Source organism: Rhopalosiphum padi, chromosome 3 (assembly GCF_020882245.1).
Source record: "Rhopalosiphum padi isolate XX-2018 chromosome 3, ASM2088224v1, whole genome shotgun sequence".
Taxonomy (NCBI): Eukaryota; Metazoa; Arthropoda; class Insecta; order Hemiptera; family Aphididae; genus Rhopalosiphum; species Rhopalosiphum padi.
The window spans coordinates 73,685,967-73,704,790 of NC_083599.1; the positions used below are offsets into that span (position 1 = coordinate 73,685,967).

General features: G+C 35.3%; 1 protein-coding gene across 1 annotated transcript in view; it reads left to right on the top strand.

Annotated features, from left to right (window-relative positions):
- The first annotated feature begins 4,016 nt into the window (after nt 1-4,016).
- The window catches only part of LOC132927956 (laminin subunit alpha lam-3), a 51,670-nt gene continuing 36,862 nt past the window's right edge, over nt 4,017-18,824 (top strand). Inside the window, 1 exon segment of the mRNA XM_060992520.1 lies at nt 4,017-4,498. Coding sequence (XP_060848503.1) covers nt 4,399-4,498 — 100 coding nt within the window. The 5' untranslated portion in view covers nt 4,017-4,398.

Genomic DNA, 18,824 nt, shown 5'->3' on the forward strand with positions numbered 1-18,824 from the left:
TTTTCATCAAATTGAATATAACTCATATACTTGTACGGTTTTTCTAATTTTAATTTTGTATTATAATTCCATATATTTCGGTATGCCGAAATCGATTTTTTCACATGTTCGATAATTTTAATCATTGTTTGTATATACATTTAAAACCAGTGGATATCTTTTTTTTGATCGGTACATACTATACATATGTTACTTATTATTATAGGTGCATTATATTATATATTGTAGGTATGTGCTCGCCTATTCACAGCCTGCACCACAGTCGCCCACCTGTAAGAGCGCGGTCGCGACAAACGTTTCGCACAACAATGAGAACTATAGATGATAATAGTGTTTATTATTATCGCATGGTCGCGATCGTTATTATTATAATAATATAGCATTTTATTGTAGTATACGGTGGACGTTCGCGCGGCATACGAGAAATATGTATTCTTGCGGCCGATTGGGTCTACCGCACTCGGAGAGCCATATGGATTGTATATGTCTTTGTGTACGAAACACTTCAATATAATATTGCCGGGGCACATAGCCGGCCATTGTGATACTTATAACAGATTATCAGCGGTATACTGGTATGTGTACTGAAATGCAGCAAGTTATAATACAGTGTAGGTACATTATAATATGATATTTTGTACCAAGAATATCGCAAATAACGTGTGACAACGTTGATAGACGGCGGTACAATGTAAGTAGATTCGTTCACTCGTGATTTATGTGCACAGCTAATCTAAATCTTGTAGGTATAATTTAGTAACTGCATTTTTTTCCATTTTGTTTCACCATTATCCCGTAATATACTTACGATACAAATACGAACAGTGATATATCAACTTGATAAATAGTAAATGCGGTGTACATAATATATGTATAGTATAAAGTTACAACTGATATTTATATCCTAATAAAGAGGGCTCTAGCATGTGGCGTGTGCCTAATAATATGTCCGGGAAAACGGCATAATATGGTTTAAACCTCGGTATCAAAGTACGTGCACATTTCTTTGGATAGAACATCCGTCATTATATTAAAGGTTTACATTCAGTGGCATAAGTACATTACATTTTGGGAGGGGATTTAAATGACACGGACACATGTTTAAGACAAAACTTCACCCACCATAATTAGTACTATCATTACTAGCATTATACATGCTACAGTCGTTGACGATAATCGGGATAGGTCTATAGGAGAAGGGTTTAGCACCAACAATTCTTCCAAACTCTTCCAATTACAAATGAAAAAATATTCGTAGTATACCTATTTTTCTTCTTAGAAAAGTACTATGCACATAATATAGAAATATAGAATATTACTATGATAAAAATGATCCTCAGTATGAATTACGATTACCAATAACTATTAACTATTGTTATATTGGTAGCTACCATTGTTTTAAAAATAAATAAATAGAATAAATGTTCGGATACGCTAATTGCAGTTTGGATAATCGAGGTTCTACTGTATTATGCTTAGAAAATGCTTATCTCAATATTTATTATTTTGCGAACGTTTCGAATTATTCGAATTAAAACAAAAAAAACAAAATGCATTTTGTCGAAACTGGTAAACCGAGTAAATGCCTACCTCTATTTTTCACTATTTCTAGTTAGCTTATCGCAATTATTGAGAAAATTAAGTATACCTACCGAGGTTTTACAATTTTTTACATCAATTTCTGCGACTGGAGCAAAATACCTGTTCACGATCCAAAACGTGATGACGGACACGAAAATAATAAAAACGCATCGTCGTAAAACCAATACATTCCTCGCTTTGCTCCACTTCACATTCCAATATTCACAAAGTATTCATATACCTATAGGTATTTTCGTTTTAACTTTTAAATCTGATATTATTTTATTTTGTTTATTTATTTTCTTTGTGGTTCTTGCACGAGATTTATCTCGACCCCGTCCCACCCATCACTATATAATATTATATTATGTACGACATCGCGCCGCATACCTATGTGACCTATAACCGATACGTATCGGCTACCGGGCGTAGCCGGTGATGTGCCCCCACGATTACTGAAAAACGTGAACCACCCGTAAAAGTATGGCGTCTGCCGGATTAGCACGATGTTCCCACGGTGAAGACGAAATTACCCAGCTACATTATCGGACGACATCTCAACAACTCAACAGAGATTAATAATAATATTATTATTATTATTATTATTATTATTAATACAGGTACGACGCGCGTATATACCATCTATATATATATAATAATATAACCGTGTAGGTAATATTATTTCAGCTGATGATATCTGCACTGGGCCGGGATCGTCGGTCGGCCGCATACCCACGGAGAGGGGCTCAGGTCTGTCCGCACCCACATCGTGATAATCTAAAAAAAAAAAAAAATGGAGAAAAAAAAGCATCGTACCTACACATAATAATATTATTATCGTTATCTCTCGTACGGGTCCGGTTCCGATCGAAAAGCGGTCGTCGCACCGATCATGTTTCGAGTCGTCAACGAAATTCAATAATAATATCACTATTATTATTATTATTATTATTATTATTATTATTTTGTGTGCGCCGCCGTCGCTGGCATGGGCTGTGGTGCCCGTGCGGTAAAAAGCATAATACGCACGCGGCACACGCACGCACTGACGCGCGTCGCAAACGTCGCCGGACGGTCGGCGGCGGCTGCGATCGGACTAAAGATAAACGCGCGCGCGGCGACCATCCCCCCGCGCGCTCCGCTTGCCCAGGCCCCGCGCACGGCCGCCAACACGGTCGCGTCCGTACAACTATTTCAGGTTCATCTCTCCGTCACACGCACACAGCCTCCGCCTCCGCCGCACCGCCCGCACTGCATGCACCGGTGTGGCGGCGGCGGCGGAGATGCACTCGTCTCCAGACCAAGCTTTATCGGTCGGTCGTCGCGCGTCCGATCTGCTGTTGCACCGTAAATGCGCGACGGCGTACTATCAATAATAATAATAATAATAACGATAACGTCGTGTGTTTACGCGGTGCTGACGACTGACGACTGTAGTAGAGTAAAATGTAAAATGCGAAATGTTCCGAGTCGCAGTGGGCTCGGGATACATATTTATATATAACAGGTGATGTATAAATGTCGATTTTTCGATTTCACGCGGACGCGCCTGACCTCGCGATGCGATCGCAACCGAACTATCGGCGTAGAAGTCTACGCGGAGACTTCATTACCGTCACTATTATCATTCACACTCATTACGGCGTTCGCTCGCGTTTTCCCACATCCGTCATGATGTCATTAACGTTATGTTGCGGTTTCTTTTCCACTCGTACGGCGAAACCATCACGTTATATTATATTATGTGTTATACGTATACTGTGGATGGGCACGTTTTTAATAATTTAGTTTGTGTTTCGCTGCCGTTCGACCGATGACAATAATAATAATAATAATAATAATATTATATTATTATAGTGTAAACCTGCAGTACACGGGCTACACGGGGTTTTTGAGTACGCGCTGCGTTCATTTCATATTATTATTGTTGTCGGGTGGGTACGTGTCATCGTCGTGCGTGTACGAATTATCGCTGCGAACAATCGCCGCGGGACATAACTCGAATGTCGAGCAAACAACAATAATCCGACGCACTACGGGTACCTGCGCGATTCGATACACCGCCGGCCGGAGAGACCTTTCTTTCGGATAAATATCTTACCATCGGGACGCGACAACAATAAAACGGACGGTAGGTATATGATATTTCGTATACGTATATTTTATATATATATATCGTGTATGATATTTATTTTATAATAATATTATTGTGCAGTGCTCCGCAGCAGTGCGCCGCCGAGTGTTATAATAGCGCATAATGGTAGTCCCGAGTCCGGCGACGGCTACGGCGGCGGCGGTGCGGTGGTAGTGGTAGTAGTGCATTATACTCAGTTGTCGTACTATGGTAGTCATTACTGCGGTGGTGGTGGTAGTGGGGGTGGCGGCGGCGGCGACGACGACGACGGTAGAATACGCGCGCGTTGTACCGGTGTGCGACCAGTGTCTGCGCGGACGGTAAGCAGTGTACAAGTGTTTGTTTGTGTCTTTGGCGAGTCGTTGAGCGTGTGCGTTGCCGGTGTGGTGGTGTCTTTTTCGGTTGTGCCCAACCGCGCCGCCGCAACGGTTGTGTTCTTGCAGGCCTCGCGCCGGACGGTCAAACAGTACATTTTGTTTTCATCACGAGCGCATCGCCTTCCGTGTTCCCGTCATCGCGTCGCCGAATCGCCATTCTCTGCATCGGACGGATCGCCCGAGTGCAATGACCGCGTGAACGCGGCACACGCCGGACAGCAGAGACTCGAGCGCGCGCGCGAAAACCACACCGCGGAGGACCCGACGATATCCGCGACCGATAGCCGTTCGTCTGTTATCAGCACCATGTCGGCACCTGCGCGGTTCCGGCTGACGACGGCGCTGGCGGCGCTTCTGATGGCGCTGTCGGTGGTGCCACCGGCCAAGATCGTCTCCGCCACCACAGGTAACGCGTCTCGCGGTTTTCACATTGTTATCGTAATAGTTAGATATAATACTCATATATATATATATATACATATACATTATAATATTATACGCACGCGCGACAATGACTTATTACAACGATAATAACAATATCGTCCTCTTCCGTTTCGGACACGCGCCGGTCGCGCACACCACGACCCCGCGCGACTCGCGTCCGAAACGGGTTTCCGCGACATCCGCGTAGGTAATATAGGCGTATGCCTAGGTAATATTATGTGTGTTTATAATAATATATTGGACGTGCGCGTTGATGACTCCGTGTGCTCGAGCTGTATGCTGGATATTGCACAGGCGCGGTTCCACCGGTGGGACGGGGGGGGGGGGGGGTACTATTTGATTTTGGAATAAATTTCCGTTTACCGATTTGGGCGGTGATATTTTGATTTGCCGCGATGTCCGTACCGGACGCTGGTACAACTCTATAGTAGTTATACACACACACACACACGCCTTAAAGGACTTGAATTCGGAATACCACTCGCATTTCATAAACGTGTGATGCACTCGATGCGCCACGACTCACGAGTACGATTCGTACAATATTATCGTGTACGCATTCTAAGAGTACTCCTGTACTCCTCAGTCCTCACAGTGTTTTGTCCGCCGTTTTCATTTCGATAATATGGCAATTAGGAAAGGGCGTATACAATTAATAGTATGTGTGTACAAACAGTATTGTTTTCGATGAAAGTGAATTCGAATGTCTGGTCGTCTTATTTTGAAAAGCGTAATAGGCACGCCTTCATTAATTACCAATACTGCGCCGTCGTCTACCAACGAATATCCGTGGCTATATTGACCGTTAAAAATGTTTGGCTTTAGAGCCAAAATCGTTAAGGAATGAGAGAATGTGGAATTTCATATAGTGTTTATTATAATGATGTCCACTACTTATGTGTGGGGGGGAGGGTTAAGAAAGATTTCAGAGCCGTGCCTAGTTAATATCGGCATAGATATACGCGCATGTCATGTATTATTGTACTTATAGTATTATTCATGCTATACACCCTCCCGTAGTGGATTATTATTTTCTGTGGGAACTTCATACATCAACGCTTCACCACACGAATCTACCCCGCACCCCCCCACCTCTAACCCGAGTTAATATTATAACGCTAACAAAACAACTTAAAGTAATTATAATATTATTACTGTTAAATGCCGGAAAACCCCTTACACCTCCCGACAACTGGTTTGAAATTTACTAAATAAAAAAATAAACGCTCTAGGTCAAATTTGTCTTTGTTTTTGCTTTTTTTTTTTTTTGCGATAGACCGCGTTACGGCGCAAACGACAGCGTGCACACTTAAGTGCACATAGGTACGTCGTAATGTTGATGTCGTCGTAGTTTAAGCTACAATATGAACGCCGTTTAAGTATTATATAGGCATGCACGTACTATTATTTATTAGTGACCCGTGGTGAAGGTCCCTTCTGGCGAGTGCATTATGTTAATAATATATATATATATATAGGTATATTTAAGAATATACTGAACTTTAGTTTTTGTTAATAGTTGGTAATTGTTATAACTATATGATACTGTTGACTGTGGTCGAAAGATACTCGACATCAGTGGCACTAAGAAAACGTATTTTTATTTGTGTTTAAATTGTTTAATTCTGTTTCATACTGTATTCACTATTTATAGGTATATCTACGTTATTATACACATACACCACCCACTGGTGTCAGGGAGACATTAAAAACATATTTAACGAAGAACGATTTTTTTTTTATCCTGGTTTGATACTTACTTGTTTAACTAACGATTACTAATTAAATCAAATTGACTAAATAATGTTTAATTATATTTGCATTAAGTACAATTACTACAGGGCTTGTATAAAAGGCTTAGGTACCTATATACCTGTATAGTATAGAATTATATTTTTGTTTACAGCACTAGTAACTGTGAACATTGATAATTAATAGGTATTATAATACATCACAAATCACAATATTATTCGTCATCGGATTATTATTTCAATTATTAAATTTAAACTTTATATATATATATATATATAAACAACAAAGAAACTTAGTTATAAACAATATACCTTTAGTTCTTAAACATCGTATATATAAACCTATAATTATAAATGTATTTCTTCAACATAAATCACAAACAATTAATATTTCTTGAATATATTATAGTCTATAGAATATCCACGTATTTATGAAGGTTTAAGGATATTATTATTACATTAAACAATTATTTTTCAGTACATACACTACAACATATTAAAAGTTTATTTAATCGGTAGTCTTTTTAATATCTTTTTCAAATATAAATACACATTTTCTATGATTATTTTTAAATAATTTATTTTAGAATAATGTTATATAAATATAACTATTGTATTTTCAAAGTACCGACCATTGTAATTGAATTACTTACATATTTTTATTATCTATTATTATCTGAATTTTAAAGGTATCGCTTTATTACGATCGTTGGAGTGACATTTAATGTTTTCATAAAGTAGGAAATACTAAATAAGACTTGATGAATTTCAATAAAACAAGTTTTTCTATGTAATAATAATGGTATAATTTTTGATACAAAATAGTAGAAAATAATATTGAGTAGGACATGATAAGTATATACTTGTATACATTGTGAGTTTGAGTAAGCTGTCATACATTTAACCACTTAAAATATATATTTTAGTCTTTAGAGCTTGAATTATGGTCCTCGACGCTAGCGACATTGTAACGATAAAAATGATTCAAACGTTTCTAGTTAACTATATATTAAATAGGTTTATGTATGAAGTAAACGGTTTTGTTTCGTACCGGTTATTGTTACCTAGAGGACTGTTCGGTATGCGGTTGTTGGTTGAAAGGTGATTATGGTGGAAGAGAAACCATATGGTTTACGAAAAACTTTGTTTTCGTTTAAGTTTTACACATCTAAGTGGAAACGTAATTATTTCATAGAATTGTTTATAAAAAAGTATTGCAATTTACCCTTTAATAGTAATTTAATTTTATATTTAATTATTTATGTGTGCGTATTGTATAGTGTATAATATGTATATTTTCTATACATGCACGAAACAGATAGAAAATATGTTTGCGTCAAACGTGTACTAATAATACATTTTATAAAAAAATGCTATAATATTATGTATCATGAATAAGTTCAATTTCAAAATATCAAATCATTTCAGCTCACACATTTTCTCTCTCTTTATAATCTCGATATTATGAGATAATTGTTGCTCTAGAAAGTAGGTATAATATACCTTCTATATTAGTTCTTTTAACATATTTACCAATAATAAGAATTTATGATAATCCATAGATGGCCATTTTAGTTATTTACAATCTGCAGGTACCTACACGTAATTTATAGCTACAGTGCTTTTGCCTATGACTAAATTAATAAAAACATCGTTGATAGTTTTCTTACGGGTGTGGTGTTTATAATTTTATAACTGAAAAAAGTTAAGTTTAATCAAGTATTCCATTTTTTTTATTAACTGTGCCTATAAATTAACAATTAATGTTATGTTGTACTTACCCAATTTAATACATGAAATAAAATATTTATTTTTTGTCTAATCACTAATAATTTTCGAGGTATATAGCAAAAATAAAAAAACAGTACCATTATGCATTTTTTTTTTAAAAATTCGCTGTTCATCTTGTAGACATCTTTATAATAATGATATAAAACATGATATTAATTTTAACTATGAACCACGATAGTTTGTCAGCTATAGTTTAAAATATAAATATCCTCAATGAGTTGTGAAAAAAAATATGATTTTGCTATATAGATGTGCCTTATTGCTGTGTATATTGATAGTTATACTTTACCTACTACAAGGATTATCCTGAGAATAAAAAAAAATAACCGTTTAATTATTTTTTGACGTAAAATTTTGAACTTTTTCATGTTCATTTCTAAGACCATTACCAAGCATACCTACCTGTGTTACCTCAAGTCTTGTATCCGAACTACTAACGCATACCATACCAAAATATACGTTCAGCAATTCCAATTTTGTGTGTTTGGATTAACTAGCTATTAGTGAAATGACCTTTTTTCAGACTTGAAAGTAAGAACATTAGGTGTTTGTATTTTCACGTCAGTTTTACTGTTCTTAAATTTTTAAACGAGTTATGAGTTTGTATAAAAAATATTAATATTTAAAAACGCTTATAAATCATTTAAAAATTGAAATATCGTAAAAAATCAACGAGAAAATACAGATAATGTTCATACTTTTAAGTTTGATAATAGGTCATTTCACTCTAATATTTAAGTTTAACACACAAAACTAAAACTGCTGAACGCATATTTGGTGTGGTATGCGTTAGTAAGACGCGCGGAGACAACACATGCGGATATGACGTTCCCTTACCATCGTTCATTTCAAACTCACGTTTACCGTATACCTGATCCCTTATAAATAAGATAAGATATTTTTCTTTCTAGAATATTCATTGATAAATTCAGCGTTCCATATTTTCTTATTCTGTTTGCAGTTTTCTATTCTCATTATTACCTGTAACTTTGCTACTAGTTTACATTCATCTCTTATATGTATTTACTAAGAGGGTGTATGAATTATTTGTTTCATCTTTTAGTCCCACGTGCAATATACCAAATTTTCGTTCAGCTAAACCAATTTCGAGTTGATAGCTTTAATGTTTAAGTGACTCGACTTCAAACTCAAACGTAAGAATAGTATCGGCAAGGCCGCAAGGGAACGTCATACACTCTTATTGATATCTTAATAACTGTATAATGAGTTATATCTGTTAAAATTGATAAAATGCTCATAATTTACTTTAAAATACAAATATTTATAAATGTCTGTGAGATGATTATTATAATATTATTCTTAAAGTTTAATAAAATATGTAAGTTGATGTTTTTTATTAAAGTTAACAACACAAGATTGGTTTTGCGCATATTTGTCTCGAGGATCGGAGAATGATATAAAATGGTTTTAATATGCTTTTTACATCCTTTTAATGGTTATTGTTGAAATCCTTTATGAATTACGTACCTGAAAATCTGTAATTGTTTCGCGCAGCTAGCTCCAATGAACATTAAAAAAAAAAACATTGATTTTCCAATATTTATTTGTTTTTCACTAGAATATCGTTTCTGTTATTATCGCTGATTTCGAATTTAGTTATTTGTTCTCCGAAAGTAATTTATATCTTTGTGAGATATCTAAGCTTAATTTATTTTAAATAATGTATCCTATACATTTTGAAGTGCATTGCTATTTACTAGAAATGGCCATTGCATTTGGTGTAATTAATAATTTTCGAATTACGTAGAAACTGTTTATTTGGTTATAGCCTTACAATTATATCGATGATATAGTTATCAATGTTATCATATAATAATTATGCGTTTGATTAAGTATCGAGTTAGTGTCCACGCCCTACGGTCACGATTAAGAAAATCAGTGAAACAATAGCCAACACAGGATACATTGGTATTCTTATATGGTTAATTTAGAAATAATGTATTAGTGATTGTGTGAGTACAGGTACGATTTATCTGCAAAAAGTCTCGTGGTATCTGATATCATGACAATAATAATAATAATTAATAATACATTTTGTAATGTAATTGGCCGTCGAGTTTAGTGCCTATCCCGTAACATGTGTGTGATATTAAAAATAATTCGTGTGTGATCGTGCGTGTAGGTGTAAGTATATAATAATAATATTATGTCGATTCCATAAAAATAACATTTTAAAATCTCAAACTTAGTAAAATGTCTCGATGCCCTTCGTCGGCGTTACAGTATCTACAAAAAAAGAATAATATAATACGCCTCCTATTATACATCGCGGTGACTAAAATAAAATATCATCTAAATACCAGTGAAATTCTCCGGTCCGAAGGTCGTAAACATCCAACGTTATATTATATAGTGAACACACTGCTGGAGTATATTATATATAAGTACGTGACTTTTAGTGCGTAACATAATAAAATCAATTTGATCACTTCGGGGAAGAAAAGAAAGAAAATAAGATTTAGAACGGCTCATTCGTTTCGAGAACACCGCACGAAACCGTATATGTACAAGCACAATAGACGCGTATATATGTTACAATATTTTATTATATATCGGACCTGCAGTGGAAGGTTCGGTTTTGACTTGTGAATATTGGGTGTATTTATTGTTATTATTTTTTTCCCTTACATTATATATTTTTTTCTTCATGTTATATTATTCCGCATGCCGCCGCCGTCGTCCGATGCTCATACATTATTATTATTATTATTATTATATTATTGTACCACATAACGTGCAGGTCCGTGCTGGTCCGTGCAGGTCCTTGTTGCATTGTGTGTGTGCCGTAGCCAAACACGACGGTCGGCCGTGTCGCACAAGGGACAAACAATGCGACACCGAACATAATATAATATAATATATATATATAATAAAACGATATATTTACACCACCGAGCCACCCTGAACGCCGTCGGACCTACACGTATAATAATAATAATACGTGCGTACAATACTTACATTCACGCACGCGCGCTCCGACCGCAGGGGCGGTACGTGTTGTTTCCTTTTCGGTGGTCCTTGTAATATATTATATTATTATTATTATTATAAAAACTCTCTGCGGGCGCATATATGGTGCCACACGGATTTAGATTTCGTTCGATTGCATTATATTATATTTTCTTTTCGTTATAACTTACAACAATACCGCTCGCATTGCTACGGGTGGGCAATATATCATATATATTATTATTATAGTGCCGGTCCTGTATGGTGTACATTGTATACAATTATAAAATCCGATTATACGGCCGAACACGAAATCGATTGGTATTGGCCGTGGTCGGAACCGAAGACGACTGTTGTGTGAGATTCAGACAAAACGCGTTTTGACCGAAACCAGCAACATTTCACACGTTTCGAATCGCCCTCCAACAGACTCGTCGCGTAGGTATACGTATAGTGGACTGTATGATATAATCGCGTATTTCGGTTATTGCAGTGTACTGAAAAATATGTAAGAAAATACTACGGATCGTAATGATGACGATAGGTAATATAATATTATAATGGGCCATCCGTCGTGCGAAATATACGCGCGGCAACCGAATGCCAATACTGCCCCATCCCGGATCATATAATATAATATCTATATAGGTATAATATTGGATTATAGAACGCCGTGAATAATATGGGAAATTTATAAATAGTTGAAATTCTCGCTACGAAAATTCGAAAAATCTACTTGTCGCGTAGTTTGTCGCTCGCCCGATCTGCAAATGCGATATTAAAATAGTTTAATATAATCTTCGCTCACGGCGGCTTGCTGCGGATAAAACGTGGAAAATTTATTTATTCGCGCGAAAATTAACCCGGTGGGTGGTCGTCACGTAAATACTATACTCGAGCCGACGGAATACCCCGAATTCCTTGTAGACCGGAGTCCCCCGGTTGAATATCATTATTCATTAGATACACGCACAAACACGTATATAATAATATACGAGTCCAAGATCATCAATTCAGGGGAGGTCCGTCGTAACGACTGCCGCTGCGGGCGGCTGACAAACGCGGATGACGTTTTATAATCGTTCGATAGGAACACTACACTCCGTAAAGACCGAACAGAAATAATATTATCATGCGCCGATGTCGTCCTCTCTGTACCACACGAACGTGTTTTGATGTCGGCGGCGAGGGAAAGAAACGCGACGAAATTAACGACCTGCTAGAGGACGGCGGTGGCTACGGGAACGGCTGAAAGTCGTGAATCACGAACTTATAATATATCCCTATAGCGCTCGTTTGCTAAACATATACACTTGCGCCGCATAGTGCAGTGCGCGTTTAATATTACAATAATAATAATAATAATAATATATTATTAACTACAACCACTATGTATATACCTATATATACCTATAATATACTAACCGCTGCCGCCACCGTGTGCAGCGTACGCCGCCGCCAACCGACGACGGGTCGTCGATACGTGTTTTTTTTTTTATATTCGTTTTTATTATTACTAACCGGGGTATACCTACTCTCCCATACCGTTTTTACCGCAAAACTTCAAACGGTTCCTCATTAAGAGACCGCGCCCGGCGCTGTTGCAGTCATTAAACGCGTGTGTACAGATGCTGCGACGTGCGGCGTGTAAACTTCGTTGTCGCCGTACCTATAGTGTTCGGCTGCGTTTCGTATAATGTTATATATACACCTGTACACATATAATAATGTGCCCGCGTCTTATGCGCACGTTTGGACGCGTAATAAAAATCGGACGTTAACGTTTTTCACACGGCCAGAAGCGAACGCAGCGATATATACGAACGTCGTGTGGTTATAGGTATGGTATAGGTATTTATTTATTTATTTATTTATTTTTTTTTTAGTAGAGCGGCCAGTTATATTATTATTATTATTATTATTATTATTATCATTGCCGTATACCTATATACGGTTCGGTCAACGCGGTCGCCGTACCGGTTGGTGGTGGTACGTGGAGTCGGGACGACGACTGTAATATTTACGATGGGAAAAATTCGGTGGTAATAGATGGGAAAAAAAAATTAATTTCGTGCATCCTCCGTCGACATTTCAAGTAGGTTTATACCTTTTACCTAATACGGTTATGTTCTACCGCCTCCCCCCACCGTCAACTAGGATACACACACACGCACCACAATATACTCACACACACACACACACACACACACACACACACACACACGCACACATATATATATTATAATGATATGACGATATTATTATAATATTATACTCTAAACGCCTCAGCAGTGGTGCGGTGCATACCTGCAGCAGCAACCGTGTGTGCATTAATGTATTATACACGCGCGTGCACACACACACACACACACACATACGCATACGCATACATAGCTACGACTTCTGTCACGCGCGTCTTGTTGACATAAATCCTCCCTCCGTGTACGTCGTACGGGGCCACGAACGACACGTGTCTTCGGCACATTCCTCCGTGGAAGGTTTCCATTTTTGGACGGTAAACCGCTGTTCGGATCCGGACCACTTAACGGAATGACCGACCGAGCCGGTGCCGTAGTACAATACCTGTATAATACTTAAAAACCTATAAACATATATATATATATAAAGTGTAATATATTAACGTATATATATAGGTATCTCTAAGTGCGTGTGTGTGTGCAGTGTGCGTATGCTTGTGTGCTGCAGTGCGCGTTCGTCGCGACGTATATAATATGCGCGCGCGCCGTTGCACACATGAGGAAAAAATAAAAATCGTGTGTAGCACCCAGTTAAATATTATTATTATTATTATCCGTCGCAGAGACGTTTATTAACAGGGATAACTGTCAACACGTGTTTAAAATACTGTACTCGCTCTTACGAATTATTATTACCACTCGTTATTCTCCGCATATAAGCGTAGTATATAGACGCTTTTATGCACGCGCCTGTATGTGGTGTTTTTTCTCTTTTCACTATACGTCCTCTATGTAATATTCCTATATATACGCGCGTTTCTTCGGTGCGCATTTTATATAATAAAATAATAATACAATATATATATGTACGCGTACACAAAACTCAGTTTTTACCGCCGCCGCCGCCGCAGCCAAAAGACAAATTGTTTCTGCTTTCCGCGTTTTTAAAACGCCGTCGCACCACTTGCACCCCTTCGCCACTCACCGCTGCGAACACCGGTTCGAACACATGCGGCCGATTATAATGGTAAAAAATGAGGTTCTGACCATTAACAACGGATCGCATTCCGGGAACCCCGTGAGACCATTACTGTGCTGCTGTATGGGTATATTATATATAAATATATAAACAACAAAAACGCCAAAAAAAAAAAAATTAATAAAAAAAAATCCACAAACGGAAATGCACAGGGCTTTGTTATCGTTTTTTTATTTTTTTGCCCCCGAAACTTTTTTGTTTTAAAAAATGAATATTCATTTGTAATACGGAACAACGAAGCGATCTACTCGTATACCTATACTGTCGCTGTGTTGTACGGTATTGTGTGTATATATAGTATTACCTATATATTGCGGTAATAATAGTATAGTAGTCTATAGTAGTCCACATGTTGTCATCGTTTGACCTCAACAATAGAGGAAAACTTTGGTTTGGGTTTTTTATTTTTTTATTATTATTATTATTTCCCACGTAAACCCTTTATAATGTAAACAATCGAATACATATTCGTATTTATGTGTACATTTTGCGGGCAGTCCAAACAGACCGTCTGCCATGTACACTGTGAATTCGTGTTTTCGAGACGCTTTAATAATTACGATAACCCTCCGTCGGCGTGTGCGTGTACGGATGGATATTATATTACGTGAATAATGTATATGCGCATATACAAGGAATCCGGTGGAGCTGGTTCGGACCGCTGAAATAACTCGGGAAGGTAAGTGCCCGCCGACAGGAATATTCAAGTCACGGAGATGGTAATTTCTCGACATTTGCACCCGCCACTGCTGTTACATATCCCAATTCAATTATATACGGCTTTGACATAAAAACCTCAACATCTATAATAACATAATAATATTGACTCCGACAAATGTCCTGGTCTGCGTCCGAGGAATGTGGCAGTGTCGATTGTTCCCTTCGACTTTTTTTCAGCTCCAAATAATGCTATGTGTTACGACGTCACGCAATACACGCATTTCAAATTTTTACTAGTCCACATATTGACATACGACATACCTACCTATTCAATAACCGCCCAGAGACGCATTATCCGAGTAGATAATTTAGGTACCTTATAATAATAAAAGGATATGATAAAATAATAATTGTATGTATTTTTGTTCCTACAGAATATTTAAATTATCTACATTAGAATTACCTGTATAATATTATGTACCTACTATGCATACACTTTTATGTTATCAAATAACCGAATAAAACCCAAGTATGTCAATATACGTATATCTCTGCAAACGTGTACACGGTTATACATTTGTATTTAATTGATTTAAACTGGGTAGCTAGTGATATACTCGTAAATACTTTATTAACACCATCGCATTTTTAAACACAAAAGTTTATGTTATGCTTCATTTACGCTCAAACAATTAATATTAAACTTCATCGTACACAAATAGAAACGCATTTCTCATTTTTTTATACTCCTGTATAGTACTGTTTTTTTGAAACAGATTCAATTTATCGTACTTTTTTATATTATTTCACAAATTAAATTTTGTTCAGTAATAATAGTTCAAACATTTCGTAGTATATGTATTTATATAGATTTACATCAAACTTATGCTTTGTTCTCAATATTTTTTTTCTCGAGTATTTATTTTAAATAATATTCGATTTATTTATTATTATGAATTATGATGATTTTCTAACCATACCTGGCAGTCGCACTCAAACAATCGTTTATCTTTATGCAGATATTTAGTGCATATATACATATCATTCAAACATCAAGACAAGTTGCTGATTGGGCTTAATTTTAATACAAGTGAAAGTTATTGTATCTTTTTAAAATACAAATACACTTTAAATTTGAACTTTTTAAATACATATGCCAAACAAATAACATTTTTATTTAAAAATGTAAATTATAATATATTTATTATTCCTAGTTGATGAGTCTTTTGATAAATTGAATATTGAAAATAGCCATATCGATATAATCAATTGAAATGTTTTTTTTTTAGTCAATTTTTTTCTGAGCACTGGTATTTAGTATTTTCAAGATGTCAAGATAAGGCCCGCCCGCAGGCGTTACAGGAAAAACAATATCTATAAATGTTATCCCACTGTGAATAATATATGCATCGAATTACCACGTAGCGAAAACTTTACGACCTGTTTGTATTTTTAAAACTCGTGGTAATGAGGTTAAATTTAATTTTTATGCTTTCCATACGAGACATAAGAACAAAAGTCTGACGCCATTGTGATGATGACCGTTAATATATTATATAATAATGCATAAAGCTCTCGTGTCTTATTGTTACGAATGATGCTTAATTTAGCCCCAAAGTAAAAATGTTTAATTTAAAAGTCCATCCAAACACAGTTATAATTGCTATATTCAGTGTATTTTACAGATGTACACAATGATAAAATTCCTCAAGTGAGAATATACCTATATTGAACCTAGAGTACAGACTACTTAATTATGACTTCGTATTTTTTAATCCTGTGCTTTTGTCACGAATGTCAACTATAATGGTCTGTATAATAAATTAAATATTATATTAGTAAAATTTACGACCGATAATAAACACTGATATTTTCTTGAATTAGGTACACCGTGTATATACCTACGTATATCATATTATTGTATAGGTAGGTAGGTACAAAAATTAAATGATCAAATGTCATGATTTTCGGTGATTTGTAAATGGTTTTATTTGGTATGTGAACTCCGTGAACCAATGGAAATATAAAAAGAAAACTGAGTACAAAAAAGGTAGATCTACCGCCTACAAAACATATAAGGTTCATTAAATTTATTGACATGTTCGACTGAATTATTAACGATATGCTCCACCGCCTCCGTGGAGGATGTTACCTAAATGGTGTATTATTTTTTGTACACTTCAAACCCCCCAACAGTATAAATGCCGAAATTCTTTTGAAAACACATAAACCCGCAATCAAAATCCCACACTAGAAACGCATACACGGTGGGATCGTTTCATATACTTTAAAACTACCAGGGATTTATTTTACTCGGGGTATAATTCGTTTATTCGGTTAGTGTACTGTATATTATAAAAATATAACGTATTATAGTTTGATCATTTCGACTTAAAACATTTAGTTGATTTTTTGATTTATTTATAACTGTAGTATTTTAATACGTTTCATGCGAGATGGACTAGATAGATAAAAACAATTATTATGAATTATGATTATTTGAGTACCTATAGGTATTTATTTTACAGTCATATTTTTATCAAAACTATAGTCGAGATAAAATAATGTTTGTATGCATATAAATCTATGGATTTATTTCAAATTGATAATACTATAGTAGTATATAATATAAATAGTAAACATTTCAGATTTTGAACAGAGCTATGTAAGCATTGGTTTTAGAGTGATGTGTGTGTTTTTTTTCGGCTGAGCATAATATGTTCAGCATTAAAATAAATGTGGTTTTTGGTAGGCAATTAGACCAAGTTGTTACTTTGGAGGGGGCGAGGTAAGAATTGTGTTTATATTTTTAAAGATAATCACGAAAATCAGTAAAGTATTAATTTAAATATTTTAAAATTTAGACAAATCGGATATTTAAACGAAAATAACGTGGTTGTGATAATTTATATTTGAATTTATCACATTTATTACAGTTATACTTACTCAATTACATGATACATTTGACATCTGTAAACCTGTTATAACTTATAAGCATAAGTTAGTTACACCCTCGATTTTATAGTAATTGAGTATGTGAATTTTATTTTCGTATTAAAATTATATCAGTATGTAATGGATAATATACCGCGATAACATTCAAGTAATATATTAATAACTACAGTAAGTGTTCCAATATATAGGACATCGATATGTATTAGTATATGCATCGAAACACAAATTTAGAGATGTCATTGAATACACTTTTTATAACTTGAATTTTATTCTTGTAAAATACTCGCCATAAATAAAAATTACATCAATTTTATTTTGAATTTAACTGAAGTCATTAACTGATAATTTTAAATATAAATCTTTACATTTCGCTAATCTTAAAATATAGTAGACAAGAAATTAGGTTAAGTACACAGTAGCTAGTAACTTGAAATTTAATTTATGAATTAAATTTGACGTGACGCGCTAAACTGTGCAATATTCAAACTATTAAACTTGGGATGCATCGTTTAATCCCACATACTTGTAATATGTATAGTAAAGGTTTAGGACAAGATATAGGAATAAATAATTCTTAGAAATAATACGAAAATATGCTGTTGATTTTTAGAAAACCATCATAAAGTGACAAATGCAATATTAGTAATTTAATATATTAAGATATGATGTACTTGGCATTTATTTTATTAGTTTATTTGTATTTATAATATAATCTCGAATATTATAATGCAATTTAATAATCGTTGTGGTCAGTTATCTAAGTATATTTAGTTATGTATAATATAGTGATATCGATGTGGTTATAAAGTTGTTATCGTAATAATAGATACTCATATGTTTAAGTTAAGAGTATATTTTAATTTTGTATTTAACCTTAACTTCTACCTCTGTACGTCTGTACCTAACTTAAAATATCTTTTATAA